The following is a 26,497-nucleotide window of genomic DNA, read 5'->3' on the forward strand; positions in this document are numbered from 1 at the left end:
TATTTGCTCTCATTCAGTCCCCTGCTTGGCCCTCCTGTGCTGATAACATGCTCCATATTAGTGCAGCAGATACTACAAGACAATGACCAGTGATATCCCCGGGTTCCCCGGAGTCTGAGCAGCCTGCTGAGACACTTCCTGCACACTCTCGGGTAAGTTCAGATATTCAGGAAAGATGGTCTCTTTTCCACCCTCTGGGGCTGCTGGCGCCATCTTCTGGTCGGGGTCCTTTGTGATGCTTTCTGTGTGATCATCCTTACAGCTGGCTTCAGCTTGGCATACATCCTCCATGGATGACGTGATACACTGAGAACTGTCTTGTGGTCCCATCTCTCGGGGAGCTGGGTGCTTCCGACTCTTGTGAGCAGCGAGGTTATCCCTCTTCTCAAACCTCTGACCACAAATATCACAGGGGAAATTATAGAAAGAATCCGCATCGTGTTTCTTCATGTGCCAGTTCAGGGAAGCCTTCTGCCTGCAGGTGAAGCCGCAGAACTCACACCTAGAGAAGAAGAAGGAGGAGAGGTATACAGCATTGTCATTACCATAAAGCAGCATTATAGCATTATATACATGGCCCTCATCTGGCTGAACCATAAAGCAGCATTATAGGATTATATACATGGCCCTCATCTGGCTGAACCATAAAGCAGCATTATAGGATTATATACACGGCCCTCATCTGGCTGAACCATAAAGCGGCATTATAGCATTATATACATGGCCCTCATCTGGCTGAACCATAAAGCCTCATTATAGGATTATATACATGGCCCTCATCTGGCTGAACCATAAAGCCTCATTATAGGATTATATACATGGCCCTCATCTGGCTGAACCATAAAGCCTCATTATAGGATTATATACATGGCCCTCATCTGGCTGAACCATAAAGCGGCATTATAGGATTATATACATGGCCCTCATCTGGCTGAACCATAAAGCGGCATTATAGGATTATATACATGGCCCTCATCTGGCTGAACCATAAAGCGGCATTATAGGATTATATACATGGCCCTCATCTGGCTGAACCATAAAGCGGCATTATAGGATTATATACATGGCCCTCATCTGGCTGAACCATAAAGCGGCATTATAGGATTATATACATGGCCCTCATCTGGCTGAACCATAAAGCCTCATTATAGGATTATATACATGGCCCTCATCTGGCTGAACCATAAAGCGGCATTATAGGATTATATACATGGCCCTCATCTGGCTGAACCATAAAGCCTCATTATAGGATTATATACACGGCCCTCATCTGGCTGAACCATAAAGCGGCATTATAGGATTATATACATGGCCCTCATCTGGCTGAACCATAAAGCCTCATTATAGGATTATATACACGGCCCTCATCTGGCTGAACCATAAAGCGGCATTATAGCATTATATACACGGCCCTCATCTGGCTGAACCATAAAGCAGCATTATAGGATTATATACATGGCCCTCATCTGGCTGAACCATAAAGCCTCATTATAGGATTATATACACGGCCCTCATCTGGCTGAACCATAAAGCCTCATTATAGGATTATATACATGGCCCTCATCTGGCTGAACCATAAAGCCTCATTATAGGATTATATACATGGCCCTCATCTGGCTGAACCATAAAGCGGCATTATAGGATTATATACATGGCCCTCATCTGGCTGAACCATAAAGCGGCATTATAGGATTATATACATGGCCCTCATCTGGCTGACAGCTATTCCTCTTCATCTCTGCAGACACCTCCATGCTGGGCTCAGCCAAAATTACATAGACCCCTCCTCTGAGGACATTGAAAATCACCATGTCAGATCCTTCTTACCCCCTGACTACTCCTGTCGAAGTCGATTCCCCCAACACATAGAATAGTCAATCTCTCCTACCGAATCAGTGGTTAGGTTCGCCTTTATCTTACACATATGGCGGACTGACTTGCTGAACCTACTGACTACCAAATTATGAGGCCTCCCTACTCTTCTCCCAACATGGCTGCCGATGACTGATCCTTTAGTTCTCAGGGAACATGAGCCGTCATCATTGGAGTCTGTCTAGGGCTGAGCATGCATGTGTACGGGGCAGTTCAGTAGGATTAGCTGTTGGGGCATAGGAGCTGCTTTAGCCATCACTTACTGAAGCGGCTTTTCCCCTGTATGAATACGTCGGTGTATGATGAGGTTACTGCTGCTCCGGAAAGCTCGTGCACAGAATTCACAGATAAAGTCTCTGCGGTCTGACAAAAAAAACAGAATTAGAAAACATTTTCCCCAAAGCAAAGGCCCTTTAGTCAGTTTGCTAAATCTCCTGCCATTTCTTAGTTGTATCTGTTTGTAATCCTGCATGATAAGCAATACTACCACCATGACGCCTCTCATAGGGGCTGTCACCCAGCTTTCCCAAGGTCTAAAAACATCTGACCAAGTATATGGTGATAATTCCCCCTCCCCCTCATAACTACATAGATACATAGAACGATTGCCATTCTGGGGATTCAGCTGATTTTACCTCAGTGTTGGAGTGTTGCAGACTTACCGCTATGTCTTTTCTCATGTTCTTTAAGATGTTTCTTGAAGTTGAACGTCTTCCCACACTCTGTCACTGAGCAGCGGAAGGTGCGCTGGTTCATGTGCTGGTATTTTTGATGATACTGAAACGTTAAATGTAATAAGAGATGAAGCCTAAAGTAATGTAAGTGCCTGGTGCTAGTTTATGGGCTAAGAGTGGACGGCCATTCCATAAAGTCATCCAAAAGTCAGATCGGGCAAGGCTCTGAGAAACTGCACAAAGAGCTACATCTAAGACTCTACAGGCCTCAGTTCGTATGTTCAATTTTGGAAAATTGCATCTGAACAAATCACAAGACTTCTGGAACTATGTCCGTTGGACAGAGAAGACCGAAGTGAGGATGTATAGCCATAATCCTGCACGCTGTGCATTGATGTGGATTTAGGCCTACTTTACACCCACAGGACCTGAGAACCCTGCAATTGTAACTGAGTTAAAGGGGCCGTCCACTTTCAGACCAGTATTGAAAGACAAATGTTATTATTTGAATAATAAAAAGTTGTACAATTTCCCAATATACTTTGTGTATCAGTTCCTCGTGTTTTTTTGGATCTTTGCTTACTGTCATTCATTCTGTTACTTCTAGTGGATACATTTGTGACGATGGTCATGTGATGAGCACACAGGTGCACGGCTCGTTATAATCACAGCACAGTAATCCGACATTTGCCTGTTAACGAGCTGTGCACCTGTGTGCTCATCACATGACCAGGGACTGTATATCACATGACCATGGACTGTACATCACATGACCAGGGACTGTACATCACATCACCATCAGCTCAGTAAGCTGTATATACAGTGTGCAGGAGGCTGGATTCCTCCTGTATCTGAGGTTAAATGTAGCAGCCACAGTTATAGGAGAAATCGGCCTCCAGTACAAAAAAATAAGTGATCAGATGTCCCCAAAGGTCTCTTATTACCTTATGGGGACACAATCTGAAAAAAAAAAAAAAAAAAAAAAAAATATAATAAAAAAGTTTTAAAAAAAATGTAAATAAAATAATAATAAAAACTAAATAAATAATACACTAATAAAACGCCATTATTAAAGGTTATAGCCCCACCCCCGACGACACCGTACAAAATAAAAATTACCGTAACGGAGAGGAAAAACTATATTATAAAGTTTTTCAGTGACACTTTGTGTTATTAAATTTAAAAAAAAAATAAAAATTGAAAATCAGACACAATTTCCCTCCTATTTTGTTTATATTTTCCCAGATATAAAAAAAAATTAAAACACATTCAAAAATAAAGATAACATAAAAATAAAGCCCTATGTGTCCCTGAAAAAAGACGCAAAAATTAGTTGACTGAGACATACGGGAAAAATGTTACAGCCCTCAAAACCGTACATACAAAATAAACCTAAAATGTGTCTGGTCCTGGACCACAAATTGGCCTGGTACTGAAGTGGTTAAACCATGAATGTATACCAAAGTATTCTATAGTCAAATGTGAAATCTATCTAAATCTTGCCCAAAAGTGGCTCATGGAATAAGAGAATGACTCTAAGAATAGCAGCAAATCTACAACAGAATGGCTGAAAAAGAAAAGAATCAATATGTGACAATGGCCAAGTCGAAGTCCGGATGTCAATCCAATTGAAATGCTGTGCCAGGACGTAGGAGAGCTCTGCATAAACAAATGCCCAGAAACCTCAATAAACTGAAGCAACATTGTAAAGAAAACTGGGCCAAGATTCCTCTAGAATGATGTGAGAGACTGTTGAAGTCACAAAGAAGACGATGACTTTAAGTTATTTCTCCTATAGGTGGCGCTACAAGCTATTGCTTCATGGGGTGGACGTAAGTTTTCATACATGGCTTACCCATTATATTATTCACTTTTGTTATGTAAGTGATGACATGGTGGAATCTGTAATGTGCTTTTTATCTGAGGTTGTATTCATGTCATTTTAACATCTTCTTATGACCAGATTTTTTTTAGTATGTCCTGAGACATAAAATCATGGGATTGAAAGAGGGTGTACTTTGTCTTATGGCTGTATAGACTGCGCTAGCACAAAACCACATATATTATATGGAGGATATCGCCAAGGGGCATCTTTGTCTTTCCCACAAGTAGCCAAAACAGTTTGCCTCTACCTGTCCATTATACTTACATTCAGATATTGTCGCTTGGAAAAGATCTTCCCGCAGTCCTCATAGTCACACATCAGCAGCTCCTGTGGGGTGGCTTTCCTGCAGAACATACATAGCCATATTTACCAACCACAAAACACTCAGTTAGTGCAAAGTTAGGGTTCGTTGACATCTGCGCCCGTATTCCGTTCTGCAGGTTTGCATTTCCTGCACAAAACAGCTTTTTCTATTGCAGATCTTGTTGTGTTTTTCTAGCCCAAGCCCAGAAGGAATGTGAATTATAAAGGAAGTTCTGCTTTTCCTTCTGCTCAATCCACTCCTGGCTTTGGCTCAAAAAAACTGCAACAATAAAAGCTGCATTTCTGCAATGTGGGGCCGCAGAGTTTTAGATACCAATTTTGCTGTGTCTTCTCTAACCATCTTAGCGATGACAATATTTTGACTTATCGTTGCCAATGAATACGACCGTGAACGCAGGAACTTCTTGGCACTTGTCAGAAACCCAACCATGATTCAGTTGTTGAGATGGGGTCACCTGCCCATGGTTATGTCCCCTATTAACAGTATGGTAATGTGTGGAGGTGACCGAAGTCTGTTCTATCACATGACACTGAGCTGTTCTAGCCCATTCTGCTTGGATGTGCCGCTAATTCACATCTTTATCCCACCCTAAGGCTGCAACCACATGTAATAGATTTTTGGTTGTGCCTCTGGCAATGATGCCGGTGAATGACTGCAGCGGTGACATTGTGACAATGGCCATCATTACTGGATGTAGAGAGACTGGCAGGAGACAGGGGAAGCCTTGCTGCAGGAGCCAGTACAGGTTAATATAGGATTTTTCTTTTCTTTGTTTTAAACTTATGTGGACACCACAGATCTGCAGCAAAATCCACAACAAGTGACACATTTTTATATTCCCAATAATGTGAATGGGGAAAATCAAATACAGAAATCAAAATGATGAAAAATATTGGAAGAATTGACCTATATGTGTCCGTTTTTATAAACCGCAGTCCAGACCTGTTTCTGTTTGTAAGGCAACTAGGTGGAGATCTCTTCCATTACTCTACACTGAGAAAGGAGAACTGACACACAAAGCCCTGCCGACACTAGTCCTCTGTCATCATTAGGGTGTGTTCAGACAGAAGAAAACTAAGAGGAATTTGAGGTTGGGCATCCAAATCAGATTCCTCTCCATTTTCCACCTCCCCTATCCCCTGTCCTCAGAGCATTGGTATTCCGCCACTGATCAGGCCTGATCGATGTCTTGAGCACGGACTAGGCGGTTGAATTGGCTGCAGAATTTGTGGCAAGATTAAAGAGGACCTTTCATTACTTGGGGCACATGCGGTTTTATATACCGCTAGAAAGCCGACAGTGCGCTGAATTCAATTTACTGTCGGCTTTCACAATCTGTGCCCCTTAAAGATCTATTGGTGCCGGTACTGTAGCTCTTCATTGTCAGAAGGGCGTTTCTGACAGTCAGTAAGGAACGCCCTTCCTCACAGTAGCGTCTATAGCGCTGTACTGTGAGAGCGGGGAGTAACGCCCCCTCCCCTCCTGATAGTACTCGTCCATAGATGAGTACTGGGGGAACGTTCCTCCCCACTCTGACAGTACATCGCTATAGACGCTACTGTGAGGAAGGGCGTTCCTTACTGACTGTCAGAAACGCCCTTCTGACAATGAAGAGCTACGGTACCGGCACCAATAGCTCTTCACCGGGGGCACAGATCGCTCTTCACCGGGGCACAGATCATGAAAGCTGACAATACATTAAATTCAGCGCACTGTCGGCTTCCTAACGGTATATAAAACCGCCTGTGCCCCAAGTGATGAAAGGTCCTCTTTAAGCAGGACGGTTCAATACAATAGGAGGGTAGAATCAGGGCACAGTCAACCTCAAAATCAGTGGCAGATTCCACTGTGTGAACTGACCCTTAAATGTAGAATACCATGAAGAAAGAGCCTCTGTGTCTCTTGTGAAGTCTCTACTAGACCATTTGTTTCCCATCATTTACCTGATCCTCTTCTTACATATTTGGGCCAGTTCTTCATCTAGCAGGGATTTGCGTCTGGAAAAGATGTACAGAAATTATTCTTACTTTACTATCATTTCTAAACTAAACTCCTTAAATGGTAGAAGAATTTTTAATTCTTGGTTGAGCAGTGACATTCTATCACGTGATGAATGGAGGGGTCGGACCTTTGGTGCCCTTACTGGGCCTCGGAATGAAGAGTATCAGATTTAGTGCTGTGTCCACGTCTAAACCTTTCCCGCACAGCAATGCTTCCATCCACACAGATACAGTCCTATGAAAAAGTTTGGGCACCCCTATTAATCTTAATCATTTTTAGTTCTAAATATTTTGTTATTTGCAACAGCCATTTCAGTTTGATATATCTAATAACTGATGGACACAGTAATATTTCAGGATTGAAATGAGGTTTATTGTACTAACAGAAAATGCGCAATATGCATTAAACCAAAATTTGACCGGTGCAAAAGTATGGGCACCTCAACAGAAAAGTGACATTAATATTTAGTAGATCCTCCTTTTGCAAAGATAACAGCCTCTAGTCGCTTCCTGTAGCTTTTAATCAGTTCCTGGATCCTGGATAAAGGTATTTTGGACAAACAATTCAAGTTCAGTTAAGTTAGATGGTCGCCGAGCATGGACAGCCCGCTTCAAATCATCCCACAGATGTTCAATGATATTCAGGTCTGGGGACTGGGATGGCCATTCCAGAACATTGTAAGTGTTCCTCTGCATGAATGCCTGAGGATTTGGAGCGGTGTTTTGGATCATTGTCTTGCTGAAATATCCATCCCCGGCGTAACTTCAACTTCGTCACTGATTCTTGAACATTATTCTCAAGAATCTGCTGATACTGAGTGGAATCCATGCGACCCTCAACTTTAACAAGATTCCCGATGCCGGCATTGGCCACACAGCCCCAAAGCATGATGGAACCTCCACCAAATTTTACAGTGGGTAGCATGTGTTTTTCTTGGAATGCTGTTTCTTTTTGGACGCCATGCATAACGCCTTTTTTTATAACCAAACAACTCAATTTTTGTTTCCAAAATGAAGCTGCCTTGTCCAAATGTGCTTTTTCATACCTCAGGCAACTCTATTTGTGGCGTACGTGCAGAAACGGCTTCTTTCTCATCACTCTCCCATACAGCTTCTCCTTGTGCAAAGTGCGCTGTATAGTTGACCGATGCACAGTGACACCATCTGCAGCAAGATGATGCTGCAGCTCTTTGGAGGTGGTCTGTGGATTGTCCTTGACTGTTCTCACCATTCTTCTTCTCTGCCTTTCTGATATTTTTCTTGGCCTGCCACTTCTGGGCTTAACAAGAACTGTCCCTGTGGTCTTCCATTTCCTTACTATGTTCCTCACAGTGGAAACTGACAGGTTAAATCTCTCAGACAACGTTTTGTATCCTTCCCCTGAACAACTATGTTGAACAATCTTTGTTTTCAGATCATTTGAGAGTTGTTTTGAGTAGCCCATGATGCCACTCTTCAGAGGAGATTCAAATAGGAGATCAACTTGCAATTGGCCACCTTAAATACCTTTTCTCATGATTGGATACATCTGGCTATGAAGTTCAAAGCTCACTGAGGTTACAAAACCAATTCCAACTAAAAAGTAGTTAGGGGAATTCAAATCAATAAAATGATAAGGGTGCCCATACTTTTGCACCGGTCAAATTTTGGTTTAATGCATATTGCACATTTTCTGTTAATACAATAAACCTCATTTCAATCCTGAAATATTACTGTGTCCATCAGTTATTAGATATATCAAACTGAAATGGCTGTTGCAAACACCAAAATATTTAGAACAAAAAATGATTAAGATTAATAGGGGTGCCCAAACTTTTTCATAGGACTGTATATAGAGATCTGCTGCTGCCTCATTGACTTGTACAGGGTTATGCTGCACCGATACAGCTACGTAACCAAAGTGCCCAGTGTGCCGGAGAAATCAGTGACGTTTATGCAGCGCTCAATGGCCACTGCAAACTCCTTATTCTCAGGATTCGTGGGATCAGAATAAGGAGTTGTATTGCAAATAGAGATGAGCGAACGCTGTTCGATCGAATAGATATTCGATCGAATATCAGGCCGTTTGAGGTATTAGTTTCCAATTGAATACCACGCGGCATATGCAGTAAAAATTTGTATCCCCTCCCCCGCACGTTTTTTGCACCAATATCTGTGCAGGGGAGGTGGGACAGGAACTATTACAACGAAGGCATTTAAAAAAATTGAAAAAACCCATTGGCTGCTGAAAACATGTGACCTCAGATTTATAAGAATAACGGCCGCCATCTTCGTGTCATTTGTAGTGACAGATAGGGAGAGAGATCTGCTGAGGGCTAGAGAGGATTAGCTTCTAATAGGCAGGGAAAAACGGAAGAAAAACAACAGCTCTTTTCAGAGCTATATACTGCAGGGAGAGGAGTCCAGCTTTCCACGGCGTGTCCCCCCGAAAACTAACAGGGATACAGAGCAATTCAGTCCGGCTACATACGCTCAACCCAGCTTTCCTCGGTGTATAGCACATAATCTATAATAAAGACTAAACATCTAAAAATGTGTAAGGCTAGCGCAAAGGGACGGGGACGAGGACGTGGTTGTGGAAATGCAGATGGAGAGCAAGGTTGCGATCAACCAACAGCGTCTCCCGTGCCTACTGTTCTTCAGCAGCAAGCATTGCGCTTCCTCACAATCCCCGGCTTGATGGCCACATTAAGTAGGGCGCAGGATACAACCCTAACCAGGCCCGAGCACTAGGAAGAGGTGTTACAATGGCTGGCGGACAATGCTTCCAGCACATTCTCCACCAGCCAGTCAGCCTCTACCTCAACTCCTCCTCCTACCCAACAGTCTGGTCCTCCTTCCTCACAACATGCCCAATCTTCCCAACAAAGTAATCCCACCTTTCCCACCTCCCAGGAGCTGTTTTCAGGTCATTCACTGTCCCACTCTCTGTCCCACCACGTCCTGAATCACCGGAGGTACCAGATGAGTTACTATGTCCTGATGCCCAAACACTGGAGCATCCGTTATCTCCTGTTGTTGTTGTTGACCAGCAATCGGCCCTCAATGAGGACGATGACGAGACCCAGTTGCCATCACGGCAGCCTGTTGCCATGGTCGGTGTGCAGGAGGAGGAGGAGCCGAAAGAGGAATTGGAAGAGGAGGTGATGGACGATGAGGCCACCTACGCGATCTGGACAGGACGGATGTCAAGCTGGGGGGAAAAGTGTAGATGTGGAGGGAAATGCAGCACCAAAGAGGGTGGCTAGAGGCAGAGGCATGTCCAGAGGCAGAGGACAGCTGCTTCACCGAAGCCAGGCCACAGCCAGGGAGGCCCAAAATGTTCCCTCTTGTAGCCAGCCTAGAAAAACTCCCCCATCGAGGCCACGGTCTTCGGTGGTGTGGAGATTTTTTAATGTATGTGCGGTGGGCAAATATAGTGCGGTTTGCACACTTTGCAACTCGAAACTGAGTAGGGGCTCTAAAAAGAGCAACCTTACGACCACTGCCATGCGCCGTCATTTGGAAGGCAAGCACTGGGCTTAGTGGCAGAGAGCAAACGCAGGACAATCGTCGTCCGGCGTTGCCGCCACTGCCTCTCCCACTCTTGCCAGTGCTGGTGCTGCAGTCCAAACCACCAGCCAGGAAACCTCCACATCTGCCTCCACCACTTTGGAGACTTCTCCCTCATCCTCCCCTTTTCCTGCCTCAGCTCCTTCTGCTGCCTCAGCTCCTTCTGCTGCCTTACATCCTTCTCCTGCTTTAGCTCCTTCTCCTGCACCATCATGCGCCTCTTCCCACCAACCTACCATCTCCCAGACGTTTGAGCGCATGGAAAAAATACAGCGCTACCCACCCTTATGCACAAGTCTTAAACGCGCACATCTCCATACTCCTGGCCCAGGAGATGTTGCCGTTCCGGCTTGTCAAAGCTTAGGCCTTCTTTGACCTGATGGCAAGTGCGGCACCTCGCTATGCCATCCTGAGCCGTCACTACTTCTCCTGCTGTGTCGTCCCCGCCTTGCAGCAGCACGTGTCACGCAACATCAGGCGGGCCCTAAGTTCCGCGCTTTGCACAAAGGTCCACTTGACCACCGACGCGTGGACAAGTGCATGCGGACAGGGACGCTACATTTCACTGACGGCACACTGGTTGAATGTAGTAGAGGCTGGGACCGGGTCACAAACTGGGCCGGTGTACCTCATTTCCCCGCCCAACATTCCTGGCAGGGGCTCTGAACCACCACCCTCCTCCTCCGCCATCACATCAATCCCAACTACCTGCTTGAAACGCTGCAGAACTGGCATGGGGAGACGTCAGCAGGCCATGTTGAAGCTCATCAACTTGGGGGACAGACAGCACACTGCCTCCGAGATGAGGGATGCCCACCTCGATGAGACGTCAACATGGTTTTTGCCGCTGCACCTGGGCCCAGGCATGGTCGTGTGTGATAACGGTTGGAACCTGGTAGCGGCTCTGGAGCTTGCCAACTTCCAACACGTACCATGCCTGGCCCACGTTTTCAATTTAGTGGTGCAACGGTTTATAGAAACATACCCCAATTTACCCGAGATAATGGTGAAAGTGCGGCGCTTGTGCGCCCTCTTTTGCAAATCTACAGTTGGCCCTGCTAGCCTCCGAACCCTCCAGCAACACCTCCATCTGTCAGATCACTGGCTGTTGTGCGACGTCCCCACACGCTGGAACTCGACGTACCACTGTCGAGCAGAGTGTGTGAGCAGCAGAGACCCTTGATGGAGTACCATCTCCAAAACCCAAGGGTTCCTCAGAGTCAGCTCCCGCAGTTTCTGCACCATGAGTGGCCATGGATGGCAGACTTATGCGAGATCTTGCATGTCTTTGAGGAGTTCACCAAGAGGGTCAGCTGTGACGACGAACTCGTGAGTGTCACAATCCCGCTCCTGTGTGTGATGCGAGAATCCCTCATCGCCATCAGGGATAACGCATTGGACGCTGAGGAGTCGGGCATAGGCGCAGAACCATCCCAGCAGGATAGTCAGGGCACACTCGTGTCCGCTTCACAGCGTATATTGAGGGAGGAGGAGGACGAAGTGGCAGATCTCTTTGTCACACAGGAGGCTAGCGGGGAAGTTCATTGCGTCCCATTGCTGCAGCGCGGATGCGGCAAAATGGAGGAGTAGGAGGAAATGGAGAGTGAGCATTCCGGTTGGGGCAGCCAAGTGACGCCAAGTAACACTCTGGCACACATGGCTGAATACATGTTGGAGTGCTTTACAACTGACAAATGCATTGTCAAAATCCTGGAGAGCAACGACTACTGGATTTTTGCAATCCTTGACCCCCAGTATAAATAAAAATAATGTTTGTAATTTTACTCCGGTATCAGGGAGGGCCAGTCGCATGAGTGATTGCCACAAGCAACTGGTGCAGAATATGATGGAGATGTTTCCATCAACTGTCGTTGGCGGCAGACAGGAGAGTTCCTCCAACAAGCTAACAACTGCCATCCGCTCCACACCCGGCAGGGGCACACTCTCCAAGGTCTGGGACACGTTAATGGCACTCGCCAAAGTACCGCCACTGAGGGGCCTAGTGTCACCAGGAGGGAAAAGTATAGGCACATGTTGCGGGTGTACCTGGCCGACCTCAGCCCTGTCCTCTCCGATCCCTCTGCGCCCTACACTTATTGGGTCGCCAAGTTGGATTTGTGGCTGGAACTTGCGCTGTACGCATTGGAGGTCCTTTCCTGCCCTCGGAAAGGGTCTTCAGCGCAGCCGGTGGCATAATTACGGATAAGTGCAGCTGGCTGTCAGCTGACAGTGCTGACCGGCTGATGCTGATCAAAATGAACAGCCATTGGATAGACCCATCATTTTCATGTCTACCAGTGTCAAGCACCCCAACATGAAGTTTCATGTGTGTTCTCACCCTCTACAATTCCTCCTCATACTCCTCCACCATCAGCGTTACACAATTCTGCTCCTACTAGGCTCAATCCACCCTGATTCCCCCAAACTCTGCTGCTTAGAGGCTCTACTCACCCCAAGGGCCAAAAACACTGCTGGTGCGAGGCTCTACTCACTCCAAGGGCCAAAAACTAAAACTCTACTGGTACAAGGCTCTACTCACTCCAAGGGCCAAAAACACTGCTGGTGTAAGGCTCAACTAACCCCAAGGGCCAAAAAATAAAACACTGCTGGTGCAAGGCTCTACTCACTCCAAGGGCCATAAAATCCTATTGGGCTTGTTAGATGTCCCAACTGTCCCAGTTGCATTGCAGAGGTGTTGTCATCATTTGCTGAGGTGTCATAGTGGACTTGGTGACCCTCCTGAGTCGAATAGTGGTTTCCCCTGAAATGAACGTTTTTTTCCCCATAGACTACAATGGGGTTCGACATTTGTTCGAATAGTCGAATATTGAGGGGCTATTCGAAACGAATATCGAATATTTTACTGTTTGCTCATCTCTAATTGCAAGCACTTATTCTGTATCCACAAGATAGGGAAAAACTGATTGGTTGGGAACTAGCACTGGGACCCTCACAATCACAAAAACTGAATCCCCATGTTTGTGAGTGCTGTTAAACTCTATGGGACTTCAACAGATACCTAAATACAATGTTTGACTATCTTTAGTAGACCCATACAGTTGAATGGAACAGCAGTGGACATGCAAGACTGCCACTTGGATCAGATACTGGGGCGCTGGCACTGTGGTGGGTACCTCAATCATCTGTGGGAAAAAAGGATGTATAATCAGGATTGGTGCACAAAACCCTGCAAATGCCAAAAGTGGGCAGTCCTGGGATCTGATGAAACGCCAAGGCAATAATAATTCTTTTTTTTTTTTAAGTTGGTGCAGAAAGAGGAATCCTAAGTCGGCAGCTATTTACATTGTATCTGGGCAGCGGAGAGATTGAGGATGTATAAGCCGGGGGATCGCCACCTACCGGTTTGCCTTCTGGCCTTTGCACTGGCTACTCTGCGGCTCTTCCCCCTCATTTTCCAGTGGTCCTATTTGTCTGTTCTGCTCCTCTTCTATAAATACTCCTGACATCTCTCCACTCTCACTCTGCGGTCCGGCTGGAGGAGTCTCCTTCTGTTCTATAACACCAACTAAGCTAGAAGAAAAGAGAACATATAGAGAATATACAACGTGATCAACCATAGGGTTCTTTACTTAGATAAAAACCTAGATGCGTTCTTCTCACAGATCTCCGGTGAAACATACAGCAATGTTAGGAACCTTGGCAACTCTAAGCTGAGTGGTTTGCTCTAAAGCAGATAAATATTGTTGTAGTGCCAAAGTGATATTTCTGCATACAATAGTATTATATATAGCACTCAGATGCATGCTTGATGGTATAAAAGGCGATGGAAATATCCCTGGCAGGTTAGTGCAGTTAAGAAAAGCTCATTAACAACCCTTTTGTTTCAGGGTATTTAGCGCTTTAAAAGGTTATTTACAGTATTTTCTAATATCAATTTACTGTCCTTAGGAGAGGCCATCAATATTAGATGTGTGAGGGTCTGACATCCAGATCAGCTGCTTCAGGACAGCACGGCTTCTGGTAATGTGTACATGCTAGGAGTTATAATGCTAACTTGCCATACAAACTGTAGCAGCTACTTTAGGTACTGTAGGGCTGATCCATGGACTCCAATAGGACAATAACTAAAACCACTGGTATAGTTTGTACAGCAAATGAGTGGCGCAGCTCCTGGCATGTAAATATTGCCAGGAGCCTAAAGATAATAATATTTAGAGATGAATGAGTACTATTCGAAACTCCCATTTCAAATAGCACGCACCCATAGGAATGAACGGACGCAGCCGGCACGCAGAGGGGTTAGGCGGCCAGTCGCCGGCAAAGTCTGCGTGCCAGCCGCTTCCATTCATTCTTATGGGCGCGTGTTATTTGAAACATGAGTTTCGAATAGTACTCGCTCATCTCTATTAATATTTGAAAGTGTTAAAGGAGTTGTCCAGGAATTGGAGCAACCAGTGTCCAGGCCAGGGAAAATGTAAAATAAAATAAATACTCACCAGTCTTTGTCAGTACTTCTATGTCAGTGTCACTTCAGGCTTGAGCTGGGGCCTTGTTGCCAGAAGTCCTGTGCTCCATATGACTGCCGAGACCAATCAGTGGTCTCATCAGTCACTGGTAAGGAGCCAATGACATATGTGAGTGACGTCAACGTTCCTTCTCTAGCAACCGCTGAAGTCACTGATTGTTTCGAATGGTTACATGGGGCACGAGCCTGAGTGGACACCAGTGGCAGAAAAGAGAGCGCCCGGGAGAGGTGAATATTTTTTTTTTATTCTACACCTCCCTGGGCCTCTGCATGGATTGTTCTAATTCCTGGACACATCCCTTTTTGTTGATTGCCTAGGAAAATTAATGGGTTAAAACAAAAATCCCTAGTATCATAGGATAGTCAGACACTAGAAAGTAATTGTAAGCCTTATTCTGCCCCAGGCTTGTGTCCCGAGACGGTATAAGGGTTACAGTGACATTCCGGCTCCTCTGTGAACATAAATATCAGCTTCCCTTCTGGTCTAGCGTCGTGAAGGGGGTAATAATTGGTACCCAGCAGCAGGACCCAGTAATGGCTCCAGTCACCAATAGTAATTTGTTATGTAAGATAATTTCAGCTTTACTCTTTCTACCCTGCACTGAGAATAGAGATCAGAAGGGATAAAGTGAACTATACAGCTGGGATTACACAGCCGCACAGTTCTCTCTATGAATGAGTTAGAAGTCCAGTTACTAAGGGGGTCTAAGAGGGTAGAGATTTTCTCTCAGTGGGTACAGTTTTGTAGCAGTGGTGCCAGGTAGCATATTGGGAACAGTATTTCCCACAGACATCTCCAGGACCTTAGTATTCCCCCCATAATCATACAATATTCCTCTAGCTAACCAGGATATATAATATAATTTGCGTCCATCTGTTACCTTTCAAAGTTCTCCAAACGTGTTTCTTGCTTAGTAACATCTTGTGTTGAGGACTTCTGTTGAGGACTTCTCCTGGACAGATCGGTATTAGCATCTGATCCAAGAAGGACATCAATATATTGACCTGCAAGAAGGAATTTGCTTGAGAAATGTTTCCATCTGGACATTTGCTGGATCTGGTGACTGTTTTATACCTTTCACGTCACTGCTACCTCTGGCGACATTGCTCAGCTGAACTTGCTGTTTAGCATCTGCTCTTGTACGACAACCCTTGCTGCTACGAGGAGACCGTCTACAAGGTAAGGACAATACTGTCTTTGGTTCAGTCTCTAAGGCTTCTTGGTATGACTGTGCGGGCTGAGTTCTCAGATGTCTGCATGCTCGACCTACAAGAAGGTTGAAATTAGCAAAAGATGAAATTATATTGAAATACAAGTTTATACAAGGAATAAAAGAAAACACTGAAGGGAACGGATCACTGAGATGGTTTTGCTGCTTAAAACCACATACTAAAACATAATATTTTCTCTAATCTATTGTATTTTCTTATGGTATATTTTTCCTAATTTGTGTATGTAATTATGTATATAGTCATTTTGCGTTATGGGCATGCTCTCTGGTGTAGAAGTCATTGTGCAAGGAGACATGACCATTACCTGTTATGTATAGTGTATGTGTATATGTGACCTACTACTGTAATCCTACCTCTCATGACAATGAGATGACTGCTGAGAAGTGATCTCTATAGGACAGGAAGCGTCAGACTATTAGGAATCCCAAGGCCACATTGAAAACTACAGGATTTTTAGATTTATTTTTTTTTATACAGGATTATGACCCTTTATTGACTCCTGCTCCCAGGATAACTAACATCCTAATTAGATTATATTTTCTTCTGGTTATTTTGCAAATTCAGCAGGAAGTAGATCCATCAATCATGTGATGCATATCTAATAGTAGAATAGTGTTTCCTGTATCGTAATACATGATTGATGGCTAAATTATAAGAATAAATAAAAACCAACTAAGGCGGCAGCTATCCCGGGGCAGTATTTCATATATGTGTTGTATTGTGTCTCTGGATAACTTATTAGTAAATAATAGGTCATTATCTGATATACATCCCCTTTAAGATGACACATTATGCTTTACCAGAGCTGGCTGTGTCAGGCTTCTTCTTAACTAGGTCCATGGAGATGCTGTCTTGGGTATCTTCCGATACCTCAATGCTCTGAGGTCCTGTATCTTCATCTTCGGTGTCTCCAACCTCTGCTGAGGAAACAAGTATTTCATGTCCTATATGACACAGACCCTCATCGGTTATTGTTTCCGGCTGCTCTTCAGACACATTGGTTGTCAGTGGCCATTCACTTCCAGTGGTCAGTCTGTCTTCAGACGTGCACTGGGTGACTCTCCCGACATCCTGACTTTGCTCTGGACATGTCATCTGACTTATTTCTGGTAAGGCCGGGCTCTCGGGTTCTGTTCTCTGTACCAGGCTCTCTGTATTACTCACATCTCCTTCCTCTACCGTTATCTTAGGGACGTTCTCCTGCTCCATTCTCCTGTTCTGTTGCATAGATGACAATCCTGGGACATCTTCCTCTGTGTTATTACTATCAAGCCCCACATTGCAATCGTGCGGATCCCAATAAAACTGATGATTTTCTTTGCAACCCCATAACAAAGCTGGTGTTTCAGAGGCCTCCACGGAACATGGATGTGCCGAGATGGTTGGGGGAGAATTGCAGTCTCTACCATGTTGGTGACATAAGCAAGCCAGACGATGAAGAGAAGGGATCGACACAGAAAGCAGGGCGATCGCTTCTGGAACTACTAAGAAAACAAAAAGGAGAAAAAAAAAAAAGAAATATACGTATATACTGTATCACAGTTGCCCATCCAGATGCAGATGCCCATCCAGTTACAGAGACTTCAATGTTCTTTTTCTTTTTTTGAAGGACACAAAAACATAGTAACATTTTTTATAGGAGCTTCCTGGCCTTATGTGTCTTTCATATTGATGAGCTATCCACGTTTCCAATAATAGGGATGCAGCACACCACCCTCCTCACTCATCTGGTCACGTTCCGGCGATAGAATCTACTGCACAGGACGAGACCCGAAACAGCTTCAAGTAGTAGGTGCAGAGCTGCAGCCCTGTCCACAGTATAGTGATGGCGCCGGGTCACCACAGCTCTCTGCCTATTACTTGAATAACCTGAAGTACTTCTGGCTTTACATTTGGTTCACATTATCGCTGCGGTCTCCATCGTTCCGATCAGCCAGGGAACCAGAACGACAGAGAGCCAGACCGGTAAAACAGCGGTTATACATGGACACCGGCAGACCCCAATGACTATATGACTATACTGAATATAAATTTTTTTTTACTATAAGGTCCTAAATAACTGTCTCCTTAACCACTTGACAGCCAGTTTCGCTATTTACAACATAATCATTTTTTAATTTTTTAATCCTTTTATTAACCCCTGAGGAGGGGGTGTTATGCTTACTATATATACCATATATACTCGAATAAAAGCCGAGTGTTTCAGCACAGTTTTTGTGCTGAAAAAGTCCGCCTCGGCTTATACTCGGGTCATTACGGTAATTCAGCAATATCATAGTTGCAGACCCGGCATCCAGACTGGGACGGGTGCCGGGCCGCAGCATTGCCACGCTCATAGCAGGAGCGTAGCGATGCTGCTCATTTCAAACTGCAGAAGTACTTACGGTACTTCTGCTAGCAGGCCCGGAACACAGACCCCCCCCCCACACTCCATCACACACGGGGTGACGTGGCCACGTAAGCTCAGGCCCGCACCCGGTGTGTATCTGCGTTCCGGGCCTGCTAGCAGAAGTACCGTAAGTACTTCTGCAGTTTGAAATTAACAGCATCGCTACACTCCTGCTATGAGCGCGGTGATGCTGAGGCCCGGCACCCGCCCTGGTGTCTGTATGCCCGGTCCGGATGCCGGGTCTGTAACTACAGTCCTATGAAAAAGTTTGGGCACCCCTATTAATCTTAATCATTTTTAGTTCTAAATATTTTGGTATTTGCAACAGCCATTTCAGTTTGATATATCTAATAACTGATGGACACAGTAATATTTCAGGATTGAAATGAGGTTTATTGTACTAACAGAAAATGTGCAATATGCATTAAACCAAAATTTGACCGGTGCAAAAGTATGGGCACCTCAACAGAAAAGTGACATTAATATTTAGTAGATCCTCCTTTTGCAAAGATAACAGCCTCTAGTCGCTTCCTGTAGCTTTTAATCAGTTCCTGGATCCTGGATAAAGGTATTTTGGACAAACAATTCAAGTTCAGTTAAGTTAGATGGTCGCCGAGCATGGACAGCCCGCTTCAAATCATCCCACAGATGTTCAATGATATTCAGGTCTGGGGACTGGGATGGCCATTCCAGAACATTGTCATTGTTCCTCTGCATGAATGCCTGAGGATTTGGAGCGGTGTTTTGGATCATTGTCGTGCTGAAATATCCATCCCCGGCGTAACTTCAACTTCGTCACTGATTCTTGAACATTATTCTCAAGAATCTGCTGATACTGAGTGGAATCCATGCGACCCTCAACTTTAACAAGATTCCCGATGCCGGCATTGGCCACACAGCCCCAAAGCATGATGGAACCTCCACCAAATTTTACAGTGGGTAGCATGTGTTTTTCTTGGAATGCTGTTTCTTTTTGGACGCCATGCATAACACCTTTTTTTATAACCAAACAACTCAATTTTTGTTTCCAAAATGAAGCTGCCTTGTCCAAATGTGCTTTTTCATACCTCAGGCAACTCTATTTGTGGCGTACGTGCAGAAACGGCTTCTTTCTCATCACTCTCCCATACAGCTTCTCCTTGTGCAAAGTGCGCTGTATAGTTGACTGATGCACAGTGACACCATCTGCAGCAAGATGATGCTGCAGCTCTTTGGAGGTGGTCTGTGGATTGTCCTTGACTGTTCTCACCATTCTTCTTCTCTGCCTTTCTGATATTTTTCTTGGCCTGCCATTTCTGGGCTTAACAAGAACTGTCCCTGTGGTCTTCCATTTCCTTACTATGTTCCTCACAGTGGAAACTGACAGGTTAAATCTCTGAGACAACGTTTTGTATCCTTCCCCTGAACAACTATGTTGAACAATCTTTGTTTTCAGATCATTTGAGAGCGGGCTGTCCATGTTCGGCGACCATCAAACTTAACTGAACTTGAATTGTTTTGTAGAAAGAAATGGTCCAAAATACCTTCATCCAGGATCCAGGAACTGATTAAAAGCTACAGGAAGCGACTAGAGGCTGTTATCTTTGCAAAAGGAGGATGTACTAAATATTAATGTCACTTTTCTGTTGAGGTGCCCATATTTTTGCACCGGTCAAATTTTGGTTTAATGCATATTGCGCATTTTCTGTTAGTACAATAAACCTCATTTCAATCCTGAAATATTACTGTGTCCATCAGTTATTAGATATATCAAACTGAAATGGCTGTTGCAAACACCAAAATATTTAGAACTAAAAATGATTAAGATTAATAGGGGTGCCCAAACTTTTTCATAGGACTGTATAATGGTGCCGCTCTGCTTCAGAGCGGTCGCCATACCAACTGGCACCTCGGAGCTCCCTGCAATCATGCCTGCAATCAGAGATTGCAGGCATGGGGAGCTAGGACATCTCCGCTGTAACGGTTACAGTAGAGATGCTCTACGATGTCCCCGTACGAGGGGTCTGGGCAGGTGCCGCCATGCTGCTGGAGGGAGTGGGCGCGACCGCTTTCTCAAGTGCGATCCTTTAGATAGGAACTGCGGCCGGCCGCCGGCAGAAGCGCTTCTGCCGGGGATTCCCCTCAGCGCTCCTGCTGGCGGCTGGCTGCAGTTCTCCTTCAGGTACGGCCGGCTGGGGATTCCCCTCAGAGCTCCTGTAAAGGCTCCCCGGCCAGCAGTGCTTCTCTTTTGCAGGCTGCTCTATGCACCCTGCAAAAGAAATGACAATTTTTGTAAGGTATTGCAATGCAATATTATATATATATATATATATATATATATATATATATATATATATATATTATTTATTATTATTATTTATATAGCACCATTAATTCCATGGTGCTTTACATTTGGGGTTTACATACAATACACAGAATATACAGGTAGATATAATACTAACAATGACAGACTGGCACAGTGGGGTAGAGGGCCCTGCCCGCGAGGGCTTACAATCTATGAGGGAAGGGGGTAGAGACAGAAGGAGAGGGGGAGACTGTACAGATGGTGGTGCGGTGATAGTGTTATTGGAGGTTGTAGGCCTTCCTGAATAGGTGAGTCTTCAGGGCCTTCTTGAATCCTGTGATTGTGGAGGTCAGTCTTATGTATATATATATATATATATATATATATATATATATATATATATATATATATATATATATACAGTCCTATGAAAAAGTTTGGGCACCCCTATTAATCTTAATCATTTTTAGTTCTAAATATTTTGGTGTTTGCAATAGCCATTTCAGTTTGATATATCTAATAACTGATGGACACAGTAATATTTCAGGATTGAAATGAGGTTTATTGTACTAACAGAAAATGCGCAATATGCATTAAACCAAAATTTGACCGGTGCAAAAGTATGGGCACCCTTATCATTTTATTGATTTGAATACTCCTAAGTACTTTTTACTGACTTACTGAAGCACAAAATTGGTTTTGTAACCTCAGTGAGCTTTGAACTTCATAGCCAGGTGTATCCAATCATGAGAAAAGGTATTTAAGGTGGCCAATTGCAAGTTGTTCTACTATTTGAATCTCCTCTGAAGAGTGGCATCATGGGCTACTCAAAACAACTCTCAAATGATCTGAAAACAAAGATTGTTCAACATAGTTGTTCAGCGGAAGGATACAAAAAGCTGTCTCAGAGATTTAACCTGTCAGTTTCCACTGTGAGGAACATAGTAAGGAAATGGAAGACCACAGGGACAGTTCTTGTTAAGCCCAGAAGTGGCAGGCCAAGAAAAATATCAGAAAGGCAGAGAAGAAGAATGGTGAGAACAGTCAAGGACAATCCACAGACCACCTCCAAAGAGCTGCAGCATCATCTTGCTGCAGATGGTGTCACTGTGCATCGGTCAACTATACAGCGCACTTTGCACAAATAGAAGCTGTATGGGAGAGTGATGAGAAAGAAGCCGTTTCTGCACGTATGCCACAAATAGAGTTGCCTGAGGTATGAAAAAGCACATTTGGACAAGGCAGCTTCATTTTGGAAACAAAAATTGAGTTGTTTGGTTATAAAAAAAAGGCGTCCAAAAAGAAACAGCATTCCAAGAAAAACACATGCTACCAACTGTAAAATTTGGTGGAGATTCCATCATGCTTTGGGGCTGTGTGGCCAATGCCGGCATCAAGAATCTTGTTAAAGTTGAGGGTCGCATGGATTCCACTCAGTATCAGCAGATTCTTGAGAATAATGTTCAAGAATCAGTGACGAAGTTGAAGTTACGCCGGGGATGGATATTTCAGCAAGACAATGATCCAAAACACCGCTCCAAATCCTCAGGCATTCATGCAGAGGAACAATTACAATGTTCTGGAATGGCCATCCCAGTCCCCAGACCTGAATATCATTGAACATCTGTGGGATGATTTGAAGCGGGCTGTCCATGCTCGGCGACCATCTAACTTAACTGAACTTGAATTGTTTGTCCAAAATACCTTTATCCAGGATCCAGGAACTGATTAAAAGCTACAGGAAGCGACTAGAGGCTATTATCTTTGCAAAAGGAGGATGTACTAAATATTAATGTCACTTTTCTGTTGAGGTGCCCATACTTTTGCACCGGTCAAATTTTGGTTTAATGCATATTGCGCATTTTCTGTTAGTACAATAAACCTCATTTCAATCCTGAAATATTACTGTGTCCATCAGTTATTAGATATATCAAACTGAAATGGCTGTTGCAAATACCAAAATATTTAGAACTAAAAATGATTAAGATTAATAGGGGTGCCCAAACTTTTTCATAGGACTGTATATATATACATATATATATATGTATGTATACCGTATACACTAGTTTTTTTTAGTTAGTTTTTTTTCCTCCCATTTTACTACTTTTGCATGACAAAGAGCCCTTAAAAGTTTTTAAAATATTCTCTAAAGGCCATCTCTCTTTTTTTTTTACCATCAAAGTAGTTTTGTATACTTTGTGGAAAAAGTTGTAGTTTTCATTGATATTATCTATCTACTGTATGTGGTATTGCATTGATATTATCTTGTGTTGAATTGGACTTTTTAATCACTTTAATAACTATTCCATTTTTAGATGACAGGATGTATAAAAAACACCTGAATTTTAGGAATTTGTTTCTATATCTTTTTTCACAGTATATGTGACAAGTTAAATTTACTCCGTTGACATGTATACACCAGTGATCTCTATTGTGATGTAGCCAGAGCCTAAATCCGTCTTACCTGCAGGGCCAGGGCTGCTTGTTGTCCTATAACTGTGAAGACAGAAGAAAGTGTCATTAGGTCACCTACAGCTCAAGAACCAATGTGACCAATGGTGGACATCAAGTAGAACACACTGCTGGGCAATGGTAACAGTCAGGTTAGACTAGAATGGTGTACTGAGGGACCGTACATCTATACTGACCTGTCCAGCAAGAATTTGGCAAGCTGAGAGTGCAAAGAAAAACCCAAATGATCTTTCAGGGCGCACCACTCAGCAAGATGGGTGCCAAGACGGATTCGGCACTTTCCTCGTTGGGCATCTAGAAGACGCCTCTTCTCACGTCGAGCAGCTTCCTGGAAGAAAATGGACCTATGAAAGCTAGACTCGGCAATCCCCTCATCTTTGTGAGACATGCTGATGTATACCTATGGAAGGTGTATGGGTGTGGGGCTTGCAGCGTACATTGTACATGTTACATTCACCATTCTTACACAGAAAGTACAGGACACACATTCAAGCTTGTAAGAAAAAGAGAGAAGCTGTCTGAATATTCTTCTGTACCCCTGGGTAGACCACCCTCCCCCCATTCAGAATAAATGCATACGCACGCGAATACAAGTGTATGGGGAATATACATTGGAGAAATGAGAATTCAACCAACAGCTATGGTAAGTCTGCGCAGTGCAGAAAACAATGGGTGTAAACCTTCCAGCGTATTCCGGAGTAACACATACTCAGCTTGGCATACATTCTTATAGAACATATATAGGTGCCCTCTACCCAAACACTCACACGCTTCCACACCCCTCCCCTTAAAGAGGACCCGTCATTACTCCTCAGCTTCCAAAACCCATTCACAGAGCTGTATGAAGGCTTAGTTTTTGCAGGACAAACTGTACTTCATAAAGGCACCGTTTAATATTCCTTACAATGTACTGAGAAGCCAAGAAACAATTCTGTGGGTCAGTATAATCACGGCGATACCAAATTTAGGTTTTTTCACGTTTACTCCACATTTATTTCCACTTTCATTCTAATTTCACTTAGATTTTAATAGCCTGGTTATTTCTTCCATAATCAGATTTATTGCTGTTATTGTACTGATGTAATATGACAGGTTATGTGATATGATCGGTCTCTATACATTCCTTGCTGTCCATCTATGGGCACAATAAACAATAATGATAATCCCAGCATGGACGCAAGAAAACAGGGCCAAAGTGAGACTTCAAATCTCTGCCTGGCCTTGTCATTCTCCCATCATCATAAGCAAAAATTATTAATTACTTTTGATGATATTCTAATTTATTGAGACGCACTTGTAAGTGAAATAATGGATATGGGCAAATTCACATCCATTAAAGGGATTCTATCATTAGAATCCCTTTTTGAGGAACTACCATGTTGGAATAGCCTTAAGAAATGCTATTCGTCTCCTACCTTTATAATTCTGCTCCGCGTTGCCGTTCCATTGATATTCCGTTTTTTCCCGGTATTCAAATGAGTCTCCAGACAGCACAGGGGCCGTCCCCTGTGCTGTCTTAAGACTCTCCAGCGACACCTCCATCTTCTTCAGCCATGCCTCTCCACCACGTCTTCCGTGTCGTCATCGCCAAGCCTGTGTTGGGATGGAAATTCTGCACATGCTCAGTAAGCTCTGCCATTGGACTTTGGGCAGAGCCAACTGTGCATGTCTGTTCGGCCATGTTACTGTGCCCGCTTACACGAGTGTACTGTTCCTGTAAGTGGCCACAGTAAAATGGCCAAACAGACATGCGCAGTCGGCTCTGCCCAAAGCCCGATGGCAGAACTGACTGAGCATGCGCTGAATTTCCATCACAAACACAGGCTCGGCCCGGCCGGCAATGAGGAGGCAGCGGAGAGGCGCAACTGAAGAAGATTGAGACGCCATTGAAGAGTCTTCAGGCAGAACAGGGGATGGGGGCATTTGTTGTCTGGAGACACATTTGCAGCGGGAAAAAACTGAATATCAATGGAACAGCAGCGCAGAGCAGAATTATAACGGTCGAGGATGAATAGCCTTTCCTAAGGCTATTCCGATGTGGTATTAACTCAAAAAGGGATTCTAATATTTAGAATCCCTTTATCTGCGCTGACTTACAATTTTGGTTATTTTGTGATGAATTACCCTGCCTAAGACAACTGCTGTAAAAGTTAAAGGCGTATTCCCAACTATGTATTTATGGCATCCCCATGATAGGCTACACGTCCGAGGACACCGGTCCCACCTCAGTCTTGAGAATAGGAGTCTGCTGACCTCTTAGGGCTAGTTCACACGGCGACAAGGAGGCGGATTTTGACAGTGGATTTTGCCGTAAAATCCACCTCCATTGAATGGTGGTCTATGTAGAGGGCTAGCTTTTGTTTTTCCTCTAGCGTTTTTTTTCCACTAGGGGAAAAAAGAAGCGACATGACCTTTCATCAGTCATTTTCAGCCTGAATAGAAGAGAATGGGAAGCGAAAAACGCGAGTTTTTTTGCGTGCGGGATTTTGAAAAAAAAAATACATGGAAAAAACGCAGTGTGTTTTTTGCGGCCCATCCACTTTACAGGAGGGGAAAACCGCCTGGCGTTTTTGGAAGCAAAAAGAAAGGCAAGGTCCAAAAAACACTTCCTAATTTACGTGTGAACTAGCCCTTATATAAGAACGATTCCATCAATGACTAGCTGGCCATCCAAGATCTAATGTATATGGCCAGGTTTATAGCAAGGAGTAGCAATCCAACACATAGTAGACCTTCTATGGTAAGATTTTGAGGTATATGATGGACGTATTCCCTATTGTAGTCCTGTAATATAAGCCCCTGTACGAGTCTGTTTGTAAAGGTCAAGGCTTCATGGTAACTTTGACCACAACTCTCATTGTCCTGCATAAGCCAGACATGGCCACATATAATGTAATATCACAGACATGTCACATATAATGTCACAGACATGGTCACATATAATGTAATATAATGAGGTCTCCATGAGCATGTTACTCAGTTCTGAGCCTTTGGTCACTTGTACAAGCCAATGGCTGACAATGTTGTGCAGTCTCTACACGAGCTCCATACACAACACACAATTAACACATAAATGGCCGGCCGGGATTCATGGGAAGCCACAAGCAGCAAGGCGAGCATGCTGGGACTTGTAGTCCTACCCCCGCCCCGTCAGCGCTCACACAGCACTAATCTAGCCATCAGTGACGTCACTCACCCGGGGCCCGGATGGCACCTTAAAGAGGCTACACATTGAAACCCCACAATCCTCACCTGCATCGCCCTTTTAAGAGGGGGGTCCACCACTCCACGGCCCGAAGCTGCTCTAACCTCGTTGTTGATTAGG

At 44.2% G+C, this 26,497-nt stretch overlaps 1 protein-coding gene across 1 annotated transcript; it reads right to left on the reverse strand.

Moving 5' to 3' along the window:
- Positions 1–26,497, reverse strand: LOC142182925 (zinc finger protein 692-like). The gene is made up of 12 exons (XM_075257736.1): positions 26,425–26,497; positions 23,349–23,500; positions 23,165–23,196; positions 16,828–17,511; positions 15,870–16,061; positions 15,676–15,799; positions 13,669–13,839; positions 6,700–6,753; positions 4,696–4,774; positions 2,535–2,649; positions 2,136–2,235; positions 1–502 (listed from the first exon to the last, which is right to left on the reverse strand). The coding sequence occupies exons 1-12, from the start codon at positions 26,428–26,430 to the stop codon at positions 73–75; spliced, it is 2,139 nt and encodes a 712-aa protein (XP_075113837.1). The 5' UTR covers positions 26,431–26,497; the 3' UTR covers positions 1–72.

The sequence above is a fragment of the Leptodactylus fuscus genome, chromosome 10 (assembly GCF_031893055.1).
Source record: "Leptodactylus fuscus isolate aLepFus1 chromosome 10, aLepFus1.hap2, whole genome shotgun sequence".
In the NCBI taxonomy this organism is placed as follows: Eukaryota; Metazoa; Chordata; class Amphibia; order Anura; family Leptodactylidae; genus Leptodactylus; species Leptodactylus fuscus.